The following is a 17,323-nucleotide window of genomic DNA, read 5'->3' on the forward strand; positions in this document are numbered from 1 at the left end:
TGCCATGCCCACCTTGTAATATCAACAAGTATCCAAGATTCATTGGAGCTGCTGTGTAATCTGTTGCATGTGAGTCAATGAAGGACACTGCACATGAAGCTGTTGAAATAAATGATGGTATGAATGACATACCAGGAGCTTTCGATAGCACTTGGCAGAATTGCGGCTACAGTTCTAAGAATTCTGTTGCTACGGTGACTAGTGTGGATACTGGAAAGGTAACAGATTTCCAGATTTTAACCAAACATTGTTGTAAGTGTAAAATCAGGGACTGAAGAATGGCATATCTGTGACAAAATGATGAAGGAACAAACAGTGGTATGGAGGCCTCTGCACTTAGTGAAATTTTTAGTTGATCTGTGAACGAAAGGGAAGTGTGTTACACTAAGTTCTTAGATGATGGAGACTCAAAAGAAGTGAAGTAGCCTCTATGCCTTATGGTGAGAGGATTATCACAAAAATGGAATGTGTTGGTCGTGTCCAGAAGAGGGTGGGCACCAGTTTGAGGAAGTTGAAACAAAGTTTGAGAGACAAGAAACTTTCTTATGGTAAAACCGTAAGAGGCAGGCTGACAGACAAAATGATTGATGAACTATAGCAGTATTATGGGATGACCATTAGAAATAATACTGAGGATTTATCAAAAATTAAGCAGGTAGTACGCTAGACTGTCAACTGATGAAAAACCAGTACACCACTTTTGCCCTACTGGACCTGGTTCATGGTGCAATTACCACAATGCCCAGTACTCTAACAATTCATACAGCCATAAACATTCCAGCCCAGCAGCAGTCATGGAAATCATAAAGCATATTTACAGAGACTTGGCAAATCCTGAATTACTGAAGAAGTGTCTGCATGGTCAGACACAAAACCTCAATGAGTCGTTCAATAATCTTATATGGACTCTAACACCTAAAAATGTTTTGGTTGGAATGAAGACAATAAAGTGAGGGGTCAGTGATGCTGTTATTGCTTTTAATGATGGCAACATTGGTAGGGTGAAAGTGCTACAGCATATGGGAATTAATCCTGGAGAAAACTGCATTAGAGAACTTGAATGGATGGACAAAGTTCGCATTGATAAAGTGGAGTATGAAGTACAGTTGGCTACTAAGGAGTCCAAAAAGAAGAAAAAACTTGGAAAAAGATCAAGAGGATGATATGCAGTGTGGCGCAGGGTGCTTCTGAGTGACTAAAAATAAAAAAAAAAAAATAAAATAAAAACTTTAGAAGCTGTTCCTGAAAATTTACATTTGCTGTTGCATTTTCCCCTAAATCTCAGAAACCACTTCGAGTAGGGTATTCAAATTTTTAGGGAGCAATACAGGGTGTATACATGGACAAGTAAAAAGAAATTTCCAGATCTCCCAGTTAAAAATACACTTTCTGTATTAAGGGGCAGTATAATTTTCCTCCCAACTGTAAAACTTATCAATCCTTTAAATCATTATGGTTTTATACACCGATGTAGAATTTCCTGGCATTTTCAGAACGAAACACGGAGGGGGGGATATTTGCGACGTACATTGCGTGTTTTCGTATTGCGAAAGTATAAGTTCGAATTTCATCAAACTACGCATATTACTTTCCAAAGCACTGAAGTAGAGATTGCGGTGTGATTCTGTAAGCCAGATGTAGCTCAAGTCACATGATCTTGCCAGCTGATGACAGTGGATATTATAGAGCATAGGACACCTGATGTAGTCAGCCAATAGCAGCAACATCACTATTGTGTAGCACGAACACACAAACAGGAAATGTTAATGGTTTAAATTAATATACATAGTGTTGCTACAAGAAAAGCAAAGCTTTCACATGTAATATTGGTCTCCGAGATTAACAAGCTGCAAGAGAAGCTGAGCTTTCACATATAATGTTAATATTTTTTTGCGCATGTTACACTTTAAGATACATCATACAATTGTGCCAATAAAATTTTTAATAATGACATAAATGTCTTATAATCTGGGCTCGAAATTCTTCTGAACGGTTGTCCTCAAAGAGTTGATTTTTAAATGAGAGTCTAATGCTCTGCGATTTAAGAAGTTCATCGTACATTCTCGCATATAGTTCATCTTGCGTAAAAGGAAATTTGCTTTGAAAGCAACACTCTTCAATCCACCATTCGTAATATTTTCCCGTGAACTGTGGAAACAGGTTCGTTTCAGCAGTTGCCTGAGAGGGCCAGACAGGTGTCACCGTGCTTGCACAGCTATGACAACACAGGAAGCCTTTATATTCGTACACGTAAGACATTAAAATAGCTTACATTATGTCATAAAAGAAACAAGATATCGGAGGATACTTCAAGAGCATCATAATTTCGTGAACCATATTAAAATCCTTAATTCAGCTTAAAGTGCACATTCATATGTCCAGATTCAGATGTAAACTTTCCTGGAGTACCAGTACTGTATTATCTCATGTTTGGTTCTTTATTATGGCATAATGCCATACGTGCTAGAAGATGTTAACGTGCACTTCAAATGCAAAACACTTACTTTCAAACAAACTGACTGCCTCAGCATGAAAGATTAACAAAAGCCAAATTTCTTTAGCAAACCGACAGAAATTACTTCATTGTTCTGGAAGGCGATTAATGCTTGAATGTCAGAAAGGTGTAAATAAAATAAAATCTGCAACTAACAACATATTTTAGCCTTCTGTAATTATGTGAATGTATTTTAATTCACTTCATAGCTCCCACCATAGAAATCCGTTTTGTTTTTATTTGACGTTAGGGAAATGAACGAATTATTGACTGTTTGAGGTAGGACTCCAAAAATTTAAAAAATTGACTTTCCAAAAGCGTTCTTTTTGGTCTTCATGCAGCATTCTTCTATCACATGTCACTGCATTTCGCTCTGTGGAATTCAAACATGTATATTTTATAGTGGATGCATCAAACTATATGCAGGCCAATGGAAGTTAAAATGTCCCGTGATGCCTCTCCTGCTCCTAGTCTGTCGGTTTGACAGATCCTGAGGCCAAAGTCTAGAATTCTGGTATTGGCTTGTAAGCTGTGGGACAAATTTGGCAGCAATACGATTCATTCCAAGATGTGTCAGGATTTCATAAAATGATTCAGCTAAAGTATTACATTCTTCTGTAATCTTTCAGACAGTCAAGTCTTCGACTGGCCTGCACAATTTCTTTAACCTCTCTGACATGAGAGAGTCATCGGTGGACATCAAAGGGTATCCTGAATGAGAGTCACCTCTGACTTACATCTGGCCATTTTTAAACCGTGTGAACCATTCGAAACACCGAGTATGGCTTAAGCACTCATCAACATAAGCTTCCTGCATCATTTGGTATATTTTCTTGTGTTTCACGCAAAATTTAATACAGATGTGTTGCTCCTCTAACTCTGCCATCTCAAAATTTTCAAACTGTGCAACACAATGTTCTACTCAATACAGCACTGAACAATAACCAACAGACATACAATGAAACTTCTGGCAGTTACGCACTACACACAGGCATGTGCAGGGATGCCAAGTTCTTTTTGCTACAACACACCATTGGTGCAAAATTATGAATATTCTGGAAGTTTTTGAACAGACCTCTTTAACAAGTAGTTCCATATTTACTGCTAGAAACCACTGCCCAAAATATATATCTGTCAGTCTTATTGTATTTTATACCCTTTAATTGAACATAAAAACATAGAAATTGCATCAACTTGAAAGACTTAGCTCTCTGTTTTGCTAGTCCCTTCAACTGACACACAATACCTTATAATTTGTTGTTCATACATAATGACTGTTTATAGACATAAATGTGGATGAAGAAGTGGAAATAACATTTAACAAGCTGGAACTTTTTACTACTACTACTACTACTACTACTACTACTACTATATGCAGAATGACGTGGCACACCACACCCACCAAACGGGAGCGGTAGCTGACCCACCGAATCGCTGGAGGAAGTTAAACTTGAATCTCCAGTATCCAGAGTTGACTGATCACTGCACGAGCTTAAGGATTCCTCTGCTTCTGCTTCAGGCTCGGCTTCAGGTTCAGCCTCAGGCTCGTGCTCTCCTTCAGTCTCTGTAGATGATACGGGAAAATTTTCCCGGATCCATGCTCTATACTGGATCACTTCATCAGTCACCCTGATGATTCGGCCTAGAATACTGTGAAATAAAATTTACATTACAGACTGAAAATATACTGGTCTGAAGTCTCCCCAAGCATTCCTTTGAAACTACACTGCTAATAAAAAAAAGTGTGTGTTTGAATACCTGTGGAAACTTAATAAAACGCTTTTTGAAGTTCCAATTGTGGAAGGAATCCAGCATTTGCCCTTAAAGCCATTTGGGGATATCTCAGGAAAGTTAAATTTGTTATGAGATGGGTGTTTGAATATGGTTCCTCCAGAATACGAGTCCATGTTTCTCAACTGTGTCACAGTGCTCATCTCAACCTAACCTGTTTCTTTTAAGCTTTATAGGCCCATTGTGAAAGGTAAAAATAGTGTCATATACATTACAATTTTTTATCTATTTTTGGCCCACATCTTTGTTTTTTCATCTACACAATACTTCACACAAACGGGTATCAGTAACCCCACTCATTCTGTGACTTAACAGTAAGTGTCTAGAAGTGGTACGCAGAACAATTTAATATTAGACAGCTGCCACTTCTATGGCTCATCACATGTTTCACTTTATGTAAAAATACATTTTAAGCATACCTGGCCTTGTTAGCATCATAGATGAGGTGATTAAGTGGATTCACAGCTTGTGTAAGCACAATATAAGCATAACTGAAAGCCTGCTTTACTTGCAGTGCACCATATGAACTGCGTCCTATGTCATTCCCAGGTGTTAGTGGGTCTTCAATGTAAAGAAGTGAAGGGTGTTGTCCATCTGCCATATCACGCTGCACCTGCAAGAATAACAAGTTTGGTTGACTGTCTGGGCCTGAATTAATAATCAGTAATAATTAATTAATAGTTTCCTGTTGATAATTCACTCATATAACAAAGTGGAATTGCCTGTCAACGGTTATGTTTTAGTTTTTCTGAGAACAGCCTGGGTAACAGAAATATCTAATTCTTGAAAACAGTTAAGAGACTGAAGAATATTTGGTTTACATGATCTATGCACTAGGTTGAAAGTTAATAAAATTTACACAAATATGTACGCAAGAACTGTTTTGTCTGATGTTAGCTGTTAAAGGAACTAATTGCAATATGCCTTTGGGGAGGTAAAAAAATAAAAAATAAATAAATAAAATCACCCCTGTATGAATGAGAATTTGTCCAAGTAATTATCATCGATCTTTCCAAAGCAGTGCAATGTAATGGCACAATTCGTTATCGTATACTCAATGTTTTCAAGAAACAGTTGCAAACAGTAAAAAAGACTAAACAACAATTAATTCAGGTATTTTTCTTCATTTGCTATCTATTGTTTGTTATTAAATTTTTTATAAAGCCAACAAAGTCCAGAAATATAATGAAGTTGCCAATAAATTAAAAGCTCACCTAAAAGTCTTAAGGATAACAAAAGATAGTGAAGGAAATTTTAACCCTTCTCGATTACTGAAGATAAGACAATAGTGCGGAATCAGCTAACCTACTTCATTAAATTTAGTTGTTCTAATACGTCCATACAAAGTGTACCCAAAAAACACTGGGATACCATAGCCATGGGTGGAGCTTATGTAGTATGGATTTCTGCCACTAGGCAAGTACAGCGCAACGCATTGCCAGTTCAGTGCCGCCTGTGTCGTCGAGCTGGCTGTCCCAGGAATAGAAAAGCAACTGGAATCACTCAACAGAGGAAAGTCCACTGGACCTGACGGGATACCAATTCGATTCTACACAGAGTACGCGAAAGAACTTGCCCCCCTTCTAACAGCCGTGTACCGCAAGTCCCTAGAGGAACGGAAGGTTCCAAATGATTGGAAAAGAGCACAGGTAGTCCCAGTCTTCAAGAAGAGTCGTCGAGCAGATGCGCAAAACTATAGACCTATATCTCTGACGTTGATCTGTTGTAGAATTTTAGAACATGTTTTTTGCTCGAGTATCATGTCGTTTTTGGAAACCCAGAATCTACTATGTAGGAATCAACATGGATTCCGGAAACAGCGATCGTGTGAGACCCAACTCGCTTTATTTGTTCATGAGACCCAGAAAATATTAGATACAGGCTCCCAGGTAGGTGCTATTTTCCTTGACTTCTGGAAGGCGTTCGATACAGTTCCGCACTGTCGCCTGATAAACAAAGTAAGAGCCTACGGAATATCAGACCAGCTGTGTGGCTGGATTGAAGAGTTTTTAGCAAACAGAACACAGCATGTTGTTATCAATGGGCGTGCCACAGGGGAGTGTTATGGGACCATTGCTTTTCACAATATATATAAATGACCTAGTAGATAGTGTCGGAAGTCCCATGCGGCTTTTCGCGGATGATGCTATAGTATACAGAGAAGTTGCAGCATTAGAAAATTGTAGCGAAATGCAGGAAGATCTGCAGCGGATAGGCACTTGGTGCAGGGAGTGGCAACTGACCCTTAACATAGACAAATGTAATGTATTGCGAATACATAGGAAGAATGATCCTTTATTGTATGATTATATGACAGCGGAACAAACACTGGTAGCAGTTACTTCTGTAAAATATCTGGGAGTATGCGTGCGGAACGATTTGAAGTGGAATGATCATATAAAATTAACTGTTGGTAAGGCTGGTACCAGGTTGAGATTCATTGGGAGAGTCCTTCGAAAATGTAGTCCATCAACAAAGGAAGTGGCTTACAAAACACTCGTTCGACCTGTCCTTGAGTATTGCTCATCAGTGTGGGATCCGTACCAGATCGGGTTGACGGAGGAGATAGAGAAGATCCAAAGAAGAGTGGCGCATTTCGTCACAGGGTTATTTGGTAACCGTGATAGCGTTACGGAGATGTTTAACAAACTCAAGTGGCAGACTCTGCAAGAGAGGCGCTCTGCATCGCGGTGTAGCTTGCTCGCCAGGTTTCGAGAGGGTGCGTTTCTGGATGAGGTATCGAATATATTGCTTCCCCCTACTTATACCTCCCAAGGAGATCACGAATGTAAAATTAGAGAGATTAGAGCACACACGGAGGCTTTCAGACAGTCGTTCTTCCCGCGAACCATATGCTACTGGAACAGGAAAGGGAGGTAATGACAGTGGCACGTAAAGTGCCCTCCGCCACACACCGTTGGGTGGCTTGCGGAGTATAAATGTAGATGTAGAATTTTCACAGAAGATTTGGAAGCGAAAAAGGTTGCTGACAATTGCTCCTCGGTTTTTGAGTGATCATCAAAAGGAATAGTAAGGTGAATCATGTCATGCTTTGAAACAACAACTTGAAACTGATCCAGAGTTTCTGTCAAAGATTACTACTGGTTGATGAGTCATGGTGCTATGGTAATGGCCCAGAAACAAAACAACAGTCAAGTCAATGGAAAGCATCATAGTTACCCCCTCCAAACAAATATCGCCAAGTCAAATAAAATGTCAAAACTATGCTGATCTGCTTCCTTGATGCCAAGGGCTTGTTCCCCCATATCAGACTATCAATTAAACCTTTTATTTGAAAGTTTTAAGAAGATTTTGCAGCAGTTTTTGTCAAAGAAGACCCGAACTGTGACAGACAGAAGACGGGTTCTTCCAAAATGACAATGCACCTGCACACACAGCCATCTCTGTTAATGAGTTTCTGGCTAAAAACGTCACTCGCGAAATAATTTACTACCTTTGTTAAAACAAAATTAAATAGGCAAATGCAACTACAAGAGATTCAAGTATCAGATGAATATGAAGACGTTATTTCCATTCTACCCTCCTCTCTGAACAGTGACTGATGTATTCATGGCCTGGATCACTGGTCTTCCTGGAGGTTAGGCGGTGTTACATCCCCACCCCCAACAACAACAACATAACAATAAATGAAGATGTAAATAGAAAACGATGTGCAGGTTGCATGGCTTTGTATAATAATGTTCCAGGAAACATGTACACACTTTTGTTGCACAATCAATGCTTATCATACAAATTTTCTGAAATGTAGTGATGAAGGTTAAGAACAGAATTTAAATGCTCAAATTACTACGTAATATTTTCTGCACTAGGCAACATTTCAAAGAATTACTTCTAGTTTTTTTTTTACATGACTCACCTCTTCCTTTGAGATGTAGGTGCCTCCATTCTTAACGCGAATGCCAGTCTTCATGTAATTGAATTTACGGCCATACAGCTCAAAAAATTCAATTAGCAGCACACCAAGATTAGCGTTTGGGCTATACGCATTCTGACGTGGATGCAACTGCAATGAATAGAAAAATAAAATCGTAATTGAAGTTAATGCTTGCAGCAGTTTCAGTTTGAGAAACATAGTTTATTAGGCTCTTACAGAGCAGAATACATATTATGTGAAAATTCTGTACAGGAAATTGCACAGATGGTATATAGCAATATGTCTCTCTCAACAAAGATAGAAATCCAGATTCAAAATCATTTCATATGAAGTAAACACCCAAAAGAACACCTTTGGGATGAGTTAAGACTCTCAACTGTTCTCCAGGCTCCAGCTCTAACATCACCATCTTAGCAGGTTTCAGTTCCTTGGGAAGAATGTGCTGTGATTACTTCAAAGGCGTTCAGACACTTCACTGTAAGTGTTCTCAGCAGAGTTCGAGTCATCAAAGGTGAAGTGTGGATACATCCCACATTAATGTCTACTAATAATGTCTGGATACTTTTGATCAGAAAGTGTATTGTGACTGTACATTTAAAAAGCGTTAACTCCTAAAAGATGACGACAGGTGACCAACAGATAATATTCTTACAGCTCGCTTTTGGCCAATAAATAATTAATTCCCATGAGAACTGGCCCCAGAAAATTGTTCCATAAGGTATTATCGAGTACCAATAAGTCAAGTATGTTTGGAGTTAGTTTTGTTTGTTTGTTTGTTTGAAAGACTAGCAATTATAAGAAGACTGGAAGTTGCTTGGCTTATTTGTTTGAGCAACTTACACTACGTGATCAAAAGTATCCGAACACCTGGCTGAAAATGACTTACAAATTCATGGCGGCCCCCACATCGGTCATATTGGAATTCAATAGGGTGTTGGCACACCCTTAGCCTTGATGACAGCTTCCACTCTCGCAGGCATACTTTCAATCAGGTGCTGGAAGGTTTCTTGGAGAATAGCAGTCCATTCTTCACAGAGCGCTGCACTGAGGAGAGGTATGTCAGTTGGTGAGGCCTGGCACGAAGTCGGCATTCCAAAGCATCCCAAAGGTATCCTACAGGATTCAGGTCAGGACTCTGAGCAGGCCAGTCCATTGCAGGGATGTTATTGTCGTGTAAACACTCTGCCACAGGCCATGCATTACAAACAGGTGCTCGATCGTGCTGAAAGATGCAATCGCCATCCCCGAATTGCTCTTCAACAGTGGGAAGCAAGAACGTGCTTAAGACATCGATGTAGGCATGTGCTGTGATGATGTCGTGCAAAACAACAATGGGTGAAAGCCTCCTCCATGAAAACTACGAGCACATCATAACAGCACCACCGCTGAATTTTACTGTTGGCACAACACACGCTGGCAGACGACGTTCACCTGGCATTTGCCACACCCACACAAGCACCATTGGATCGCCACATTGTGTACTGTGATTTGTCACTCAACACAACGTTTTTCCACTGTTCAATTGTCCAATGTTTACGCTCCTTAACCAAGCGAGGCGTCGTTTTTTACTTACCGGCGCGATGTCTGGCTTATGAGCAGCTGCTCGACCATGAAATCCATGTTTTCTCACCTCCCGCCTAACTGTCAAAGTACTTGCAGTGGATCCTGATGCAGTTTGTAATTCCTGTGTGATGGTCTGGATAGATGGCTGCTTATTACACATTACGACCCTCTTCAACTGTCAGCAGTCTCTGTCAGTCAACGGGCGAGGTCGGCCTGTACGCTTTTATGCTTTACGTGTCCCTTCACGTTTCCACTTGACTATCACATCGGAAACAGAGGACCTAGGCATGTTTAGGAGTGTGGAAATCTCACGTACAGACGTATGACATAAGTGACCCAATCACCTGACCATGTTTGAAGTCCCTGAGTTCCACGCAGTGCCCCACTTTGCTCTCTCACGATGTCTAATGACTACTCAGGTCGCTGATATGGAGTACCTGGCAGCAGCTAGCAGCACAATACGCCTAATATGAAAAACGTTTGTTTTTGGCAGTGTCCGGATACTTTTGACCACATAGTGTATTCCATACAGAAAATATGCATACTGGCAGTTGTAACATGTGTGCCACTGTAAGATTAACCTTTATCAATAACCTTTACCAATAGTTACCTATTTACTTGAAATATGCAATAAAGACAGTAATATTCACAAAAATGGAAACAACTTGAGCACAGACAGAGACTAATTCTAGCAAAACTACACCAATACCTAATAAAACAACTCCGCAACACAACAAGAACACCAATACCTGAGAACATGACCACATTTGAAAAATCACAAAAAGCAAGCTCGCTCTTTCCAGCCTCTCAAAATTAATTTGTACTGGTTACATACCTGCAAGAAGCTAATCGTCATGAGTATGAGACTGTAAGATGAGATACCACCAGTGAAAACCTCATTTAAATCTCTCTGTAAAAGGAACTGTTTTAGTACAAGGACTAGCTTTGGCAAAACTGGGAAGCGCTCTTTGAAGTCCTTTATGAGCTCTGCAGACTTCACACCATTGCTCATGTTAAAGCTGATGTCAACCTTGATGTCCGACTCCCGATCTTTCAGCTTTACTATTGGTACCTGTGAATTCATTAACAGAAAATGGTTTCAAAACATATTTTTCTCCATAAGAATAATACAGATTACAAAAGAAAAAAAATTATGTCTAATTACTTATTTTTAAAAAAATTGTGTGTGTGTGTGCGTGTGTTTTTTTTTGTTGGGGGGGGGGGGGGGGGAGGAACATAAAATAATAAAGAAGCAATTTGTTGACAGAATATTAACATTAGTATATATACAAATATAATATATACAAAAATCAAATTAGCACATTTACATGGTCTTCTTTTTCCATTACTGAAAACAGGAGCATCAACATACAACATTATGTTTGTTCAGAGCGATCTTCATTGTGGATTAAGGGTATCCACAACGTATCAGCAGCTGCAACTGGAGTCCTCCCCCTTATTTAAAATGCCTTACTATAATATGTTACCAACTTCATGTTACGATTCAATTTTCCAATAATGCCGCATTCTCAACGGTTACTTTTTATTTCCACGTCTTTGTCTATGTTACTTTTTCTTACACATGCGATAGTCGAAAAGAATACTATACAAAGGAAATGTTTAGCAACAAACAAGAACATATTCAAGATTGGTAATCAAGCTCAGCTACCCGTGTTCATCATTGACTCAGTTGTATGTGCGTCTTGGTGGAGAAGGTGATTTTAGAAGCTGAGTTATGCTCATGAACACTATGTTTATGTGAGTATCTATTGTTCCCTCATACACATGCACACGAAGAAATCCTTCAACAAGTATATTTACTAAAGAAAAAATAAATGTTGAAATGATGGCAGCAGATCGAAGGTCTGAGCTACAAGGGCAAAGAATATGCGATTATTAACTAGTTAGCAAATTTCATTTCATTTCATGAATTAAATATATATTTATCTTTATTTGATCAAAGTTGTGATTAATTCTTCTGAACTTCATACCCATACATGAGCTGCCCTCTCAAAAGGCACGAGAACTCCCATTTCCCTTTCACAATATTTGTACCTCTGGTGTTCCTTGGTACTCTCAAAATCTGCAGTACGGTCATTTCTAAACGTGGGAATATGGCAGACTTTTATTCTCAAAATTCCATACTGATCATGTAACACCAAGTATGTCAATTGTCTGTCCCTGTTTTTAGTTAATTTACAGAATTATACCAATTTATTTCTATTTTATCACTATCATTCCAATTACACATCACTTTAGAAATACGAAAAATTCATCGATCTGCGCAAACCACAGACTTTGAACGCTGCAGAAAATTGTTTGGAAGATTTTGTGATGGTAGTTAAATTTCAAACCGTATTGTCTGCAGCTTGGGCAACAATTAAAACAGGTAAATTGTGGCTGGTGTAAGACATGGCATCCCCTCATTGGAGCATCAATGTTCGTCACAAACTGAACAACAAAGTTCCACATTGCTCGATTAGACGTAGTGGTGAAGATGATGTGGCTTTGTTCCCTTGACTCCCAAGTCACCTGACCTAAGGCCTTTTAATATTTCCCTTGGGACGAGGGTTTGATACATCAAGGGCCATGTTTACGTACTCTCACTGCGAAGAACATTGCAACAGCCCTGAGAAAGTATAACTGTTGTGATGACGACGGACGTAGGGGCAATCTTAGAAAATTTGTGGGGTGCAAAATGCAAACTTTGTGAGTTTATGATTCTTTTCATTCATCAGTCTATCTGTACATAGGACACTTTAGAAAATACAGAGCTTTGATAACAAATGGCTCATTTATAGTAACCGTGTATAATTTATCAAATCTGCAATAGTGTCCAGGAAGTCCAAGGGATTTCCAGGGAATGGATTCCGAGGGCATTCTTTAACAATATGTTTGACAGTGTGTCTTGGGAGCCCACTGGTGCATTCCACTGTGGTACTCTTTCCCTACCTGTATAGTATGTCACTGCATATCTCATCGGTAGTCCGAATCATACTGAGTGTTTTGTCTTTTGGGTTAGATCAAATTCCCACAGATTGTTGTTGGCTTTGAGAAAGCTAAGGAACTCCTGCAGAGTATTATATTAGGTACTATTCTTTCTTCCAAGCTTCATGGAATCTGCAAGGTGCTAGCTGTTCGGAGTGGTTTTCATCTGGAGTGGAGTCTGCTGATGTGGATAGCAGTTACATCCTCATGAATTGGCAGCTGTTAATCGTTGCAAATTTTCTCATATTTCCTCCGAAAGATACTGTTTCCTCTCAGGCTAGGTGGTGAAATGCTGCTCGGGACACGTAACGAGAATACGGGAGTTGACTTTATATATGTACATCAACTTAGTTGCATATCTACGGGCTTCAGGTGGCTGCTGTTTATCTAGTGCCACTGAGAAGTCAAGGCAGAGGGCAGGTGATCTTTGAGCCAACGCTGCAGAATCCCACTTTGTACTGTACAATTTTTGCAGAATAGTATTTCTTGATCTCACTTTATCTGCAGTCTTTGTTCGATTCTGTTTAAATGAAATGGTTCTATCATGTTTAAATCCAAGGTATTATGGGTAATTGCTATGGGTCAGGTGATTACTATCGAAAAATACATCAAGTTCACAGTTGGCTCAGATATTACTCAGATGAAAGCAAGTGAATTCAGTGTTCTTTACCTGTTGGTATATTTGTGAACAGATCCATTATACAGACATCTTTTGTTAATACAGTCACTACTTTTTATGGCAACATCGCTTTTAATGATATTGGCTGTAACAGCAAAATTTAATGGTCCCATCTAAATTCTATGTAAATGCTATACTTACAAAATCACTTTGTACAACATCAATTATTTTAACTTATATGAAACACAATAATTTTTTATTACATTTTCAGACAAAAACATCAGCTATGAAGTCCGAAGTTCATTTCTGTCTGTAACGTATTTTGGGATTACTAACAACAATTTTATACTATTTTCAAATTCTTGTTTCCTGCAGATTGTTGGTTTCAAAACTCTGCATTAAATGTAAAATGTGCATGCCCATCTTAAATGTAAAAAAGAAACAAATTAACCGATTATTTGAAGTAGGACAGTATAATGTAGTATGCATTACTCTATTCCATTTTAAAGTTAAAACAACTGGTTGAAAACCAAACAACACTGTATTTGCTGTAATTGTAGGATTCTACAAAATTAAATTCTGATATGTGTTATGTTTTCAAAGCACAGAAGTGGAATAATACCATATTTGTTACTGATACTTTGTGGTTGTGTGTGTTAGAAATTTTCAACGAGTTGGGTATTGTAAATCACATTTGTACAACATTTTACAGAGAATACAAAACAATGTGTAGGCTTTCATGTAATGTGTGTAGAGAACACTGTTCATTGTGGTACTGTTGATTACAGTAACTGAAATTAAGTTGCGTCATTCTCGACTATTGTACTATACAGCACTTGCAGTACGTTTTACACATGCTCAACATTTGATCTCATTCTTTATCCAAGACCTTGTTCAATATTTAATTAATAATTTATGTTGTTGCTACTTCTTTTTTCACTTATTGCAGGTTTTATACATTTTGCTGACATTTTATTGCTGTATGTATTGCATAAACACAAGAAAAATTCCTCTTCATTCACTATGGACAAATACAGCCTGTAATTTACCCAGGGTTACAGCTGAGCACGGGTGTTCACATTACCCCCACTAGTAGTACTGAGTTTGCTCAGCATGATTATAACACTCATTATCAATTTTGTCTTTATGAACTTCATTATCCAACTGATTGCTGCTATGGTATCCATTTTCTAAAAACTAGATACTGATCATTTTGTTCCTCCGACACAATTTAAGACTACAATATTGTCAGAATATGAACCACGACAATTTCAAATTTTACATGGGGAATACACAAGTGAAACAAGAATCCTGTTTCTATGGAATTAGTGGCGTAAAACACTGAATTGTGTCAATATCACGGCTTCTGAAGGTGAGTGAGGGGTATTTTCTCCTGTGCAGCTTGAAGTGTTTTTGCAGACAGAAATAGCCTAGGTCCAACATCCTGGGTACATCTCAATGACAGATTTACATTTAACTTCTGTGACAAAGCTATCAACATTGGAGAGTTGGGTATGGGAGGGAAAGGATAAGAAATTGTCTGACAAGATAAATTACGATCATTAGGGCCAGCATTCAAACCCTGCCCTCCCATAGAACAGAGCATTACACAGACTAGTTATTTCTTTGACCAGAGCAATAAAAACAACTTAATATTTTTATACTGCAAGTGAATAACTTACCGAAGCCTTGTCAAGAACTTTAATTGATGATGGTTCTGCAATGTTGTGTTCCAACAACGATTGTTCCAACGTCCGAAGTGGAAGGGTCTGCCATTTGCCAATCACAACCAGATCTATATCACTGAAATCAATACAAGTAGGTTTTTAGCATATTATAATGTATAATAATAAAAATAGTACTACTGCTACTACTATAATAACATCATTAACAACATCATATCAAGACATCACAATTTCTATAAATGTCCATTTCAGTTTTCATGCAAGCAACATGTATAATAAGAAAGATAAAAAAAAATCTGACATCAAAGTACAGATTATTATGCCAAGAGATCTTCGTTTCAGAATATTCTGTATAAACAATTATGCAAAACAGTATTCTATGTATCATATGGGAATGAACACATACACATACATGTAAATTGGAAAAATGCTCTCTTTTGGGGGCAAGAAATTATGTGGAATACTAATATTCATAGCCCATACCACCTTCACACAAATCTATGCTAAAAGATTTGTCACCTCTCTTTGACACTCTTTTTCTAATGAATGAGAACAATAAATTGTGTAAATAAAATGTTATGATTGCATGAGGACAGTGGTTTGAATTTAATCTTGTTGGCCGCAGGTACCAACAATCTGTCTCTCCTCATCATGTTGCCCAGAAAGTCTCCTGTGACTAGGTTTCTGAGTGACTTTTCTGTATCTCTCCCCATTTCCTAAAACTCATTAGTCCTTTTTTCCATGCCTCTTCCTTTCCCTTCAACCCTTCTGCCAGAAGACCAAGCCACTGACTAAGAACTCACACATTTCCATATCTTTAATATGTTTTTTCTCCTGCCGCTGCTTTGCGAGTAGATCTTTTTATCCATCCAACTATACAGTATTTGCAGTTAGCTTCTCATATACTTGCTACCTTTGCAATATTTCAAAATCAATGAAACTGGATAGCTTGCTCTCTCATAATATGATTGAATTATTAGGAAAAGTGTACACTGCTAGTCGCCTCATCCTGACTGAAAGCTTACGTGTGTAACAGCCTTTTAGTTGTGCCCATCTGTGACTCAACGACTCTACTATATTGTGATTAGCAATCTGCCCTTTTCACAATATTATCATTATTTCATCCTGGGTCTTCCATTGTATGATTAACTGAACTTATAGCAGCTAAAGTGGTGAATGTTTGCTCAAATATAGTAGGGAACAAAAACACTGAAAAGCAGCTTCCCACCTGCAAAATAATTAAGTAATACATTGGACAACTTACACATGAATTGCCACGCCAGATACTAGGTGTATAATGTAACAAATCCATAACCAAAGAAATGAAGAGAGGTGTTGGCAATATCATTAATTCATTGTTGTCAGCATTATATTAAGGGTACGCATGACAAGACTGGACTTTCGCTGGTTTTTAAGACAACAATGAACTTCTATAACCTCGTTAAGCTCATTCAAAACACCTATTCTTTCATAACTGACTTAATTGTTTTGAAAAGTAATACATTACTGGAAACAATTGGCAACTGAATTTGAACATTACTTATGCAGCCCAAATCTCATGAGACTATGGGTTTAGATTCAGTTTAACTAGTAAAATAATTTTCCATTGCGTTCAGAAACTGTAAATTCTCCCTCAATTAAACAACTGTCATATCTCATTTATCTTTTATTAGTCTCCAGTCTTCTGACTGGTTTGATGTTGTCCACCATGAATTCCTCTCCCACGACAACCTTTCCATCTCAGAGCAGCACTTGCAACCTACGTCCAAAATTATTTGCTGGATGAATTCCAACCTCTGTCTTCCTTCACAGTTTTAACCCCCTCTAGTACCCTGGAAGATGTTCCCTAATGTCTTAACTGGTGCTCTATCATCCTGCTGCTTCTCCTTGTCAGTGTTTGCCCCTTCTCTTTGTCAGTGTTTTCTGTATATTCCTTTCCTCTCCAATTCTGCGGAGAACCTCATCTTTCCTTACCTTACGAGTTCATTTAATTTTAACATTCTTCTAAAGCACCACTTCTCAAATTCTTCTGCTCTTTTCCATTCTGGTTTTCTCACAATACATGTCTCACTACCATACAATGCTGTGCTCCAAACATACATTCACAGAAATCTCTCCCTCAAATTAAGACCGATCTTTGACACTAGTAGACCTGCCTTGGCCAGGAATGCCCTTTTTGCCAGTGTTAGTCTTCTTTTTATGCCCTCCTTGCTCCATCTGTTAGGGTTATTTGGCAGCCTAGGTAGCAACATTCCTGAACTACTACTACTTCGTGATCACCAGTTCTG

At 38.4% G+C, this 17,323-nt stretch overlaps 1 protein-coding gene across 2 annotated transcripts in view; it reads right to left on the reverse strand.

The window, feature by feature from the left end:
• The window catches only part of LOC126416095 (terminal nucleotidyltransferase 4B-like), a 44,202-nt gene that overhangs the window by 14,697 nt on the left and 12,182 nt on the right, over positions 1–17,323 (reverse strand). The window contains exons 3-7 of one of the 2 annotated variants that reach the window (XM_050083589.1): positions 15,033–15,153; positions 10,579–10,815; positions 8,163–8,309; positions 4,705–4,898; positions 3,897–4,144 (exon numbers count right to left, since the gene is read on the reverse strand). In XM_050083589.1, coding sequence (XP_049939546.1) covers positions 3,897–4,144; positions 4,705–4,898; positions 8,163–8,309; positions 10,579–10,815; positions 15,033–15,153 — 947 coding nt within the window. The remainder of the gene's footprint in view (positions 1–3,896; positions 4,145–4,704; positions 4,899–8,162; positions 8,310–10,578; positions 10,816–15,032; positions 15,154–17,323) is intronic. The other variant, XM_050083590.1, reaches the window with a different exon arrangement.

This window comes from Schistocerca serialis, chromosome 8, assembly GCF_023864345.2.
Source record: "Schistocerca serialis cubense isolate TAMUIC-IGC-003099 chromosome 8, iqSchSeri2.2, whole genome shotgun sequence".
NCBI classification, from domain to species: domain Eukaryota; kingdom Metazoa; phylum Arthropoda; class Insecta; order Orthoptera; family Acrididae; genus Schistocerca; species Schistocerca serialis.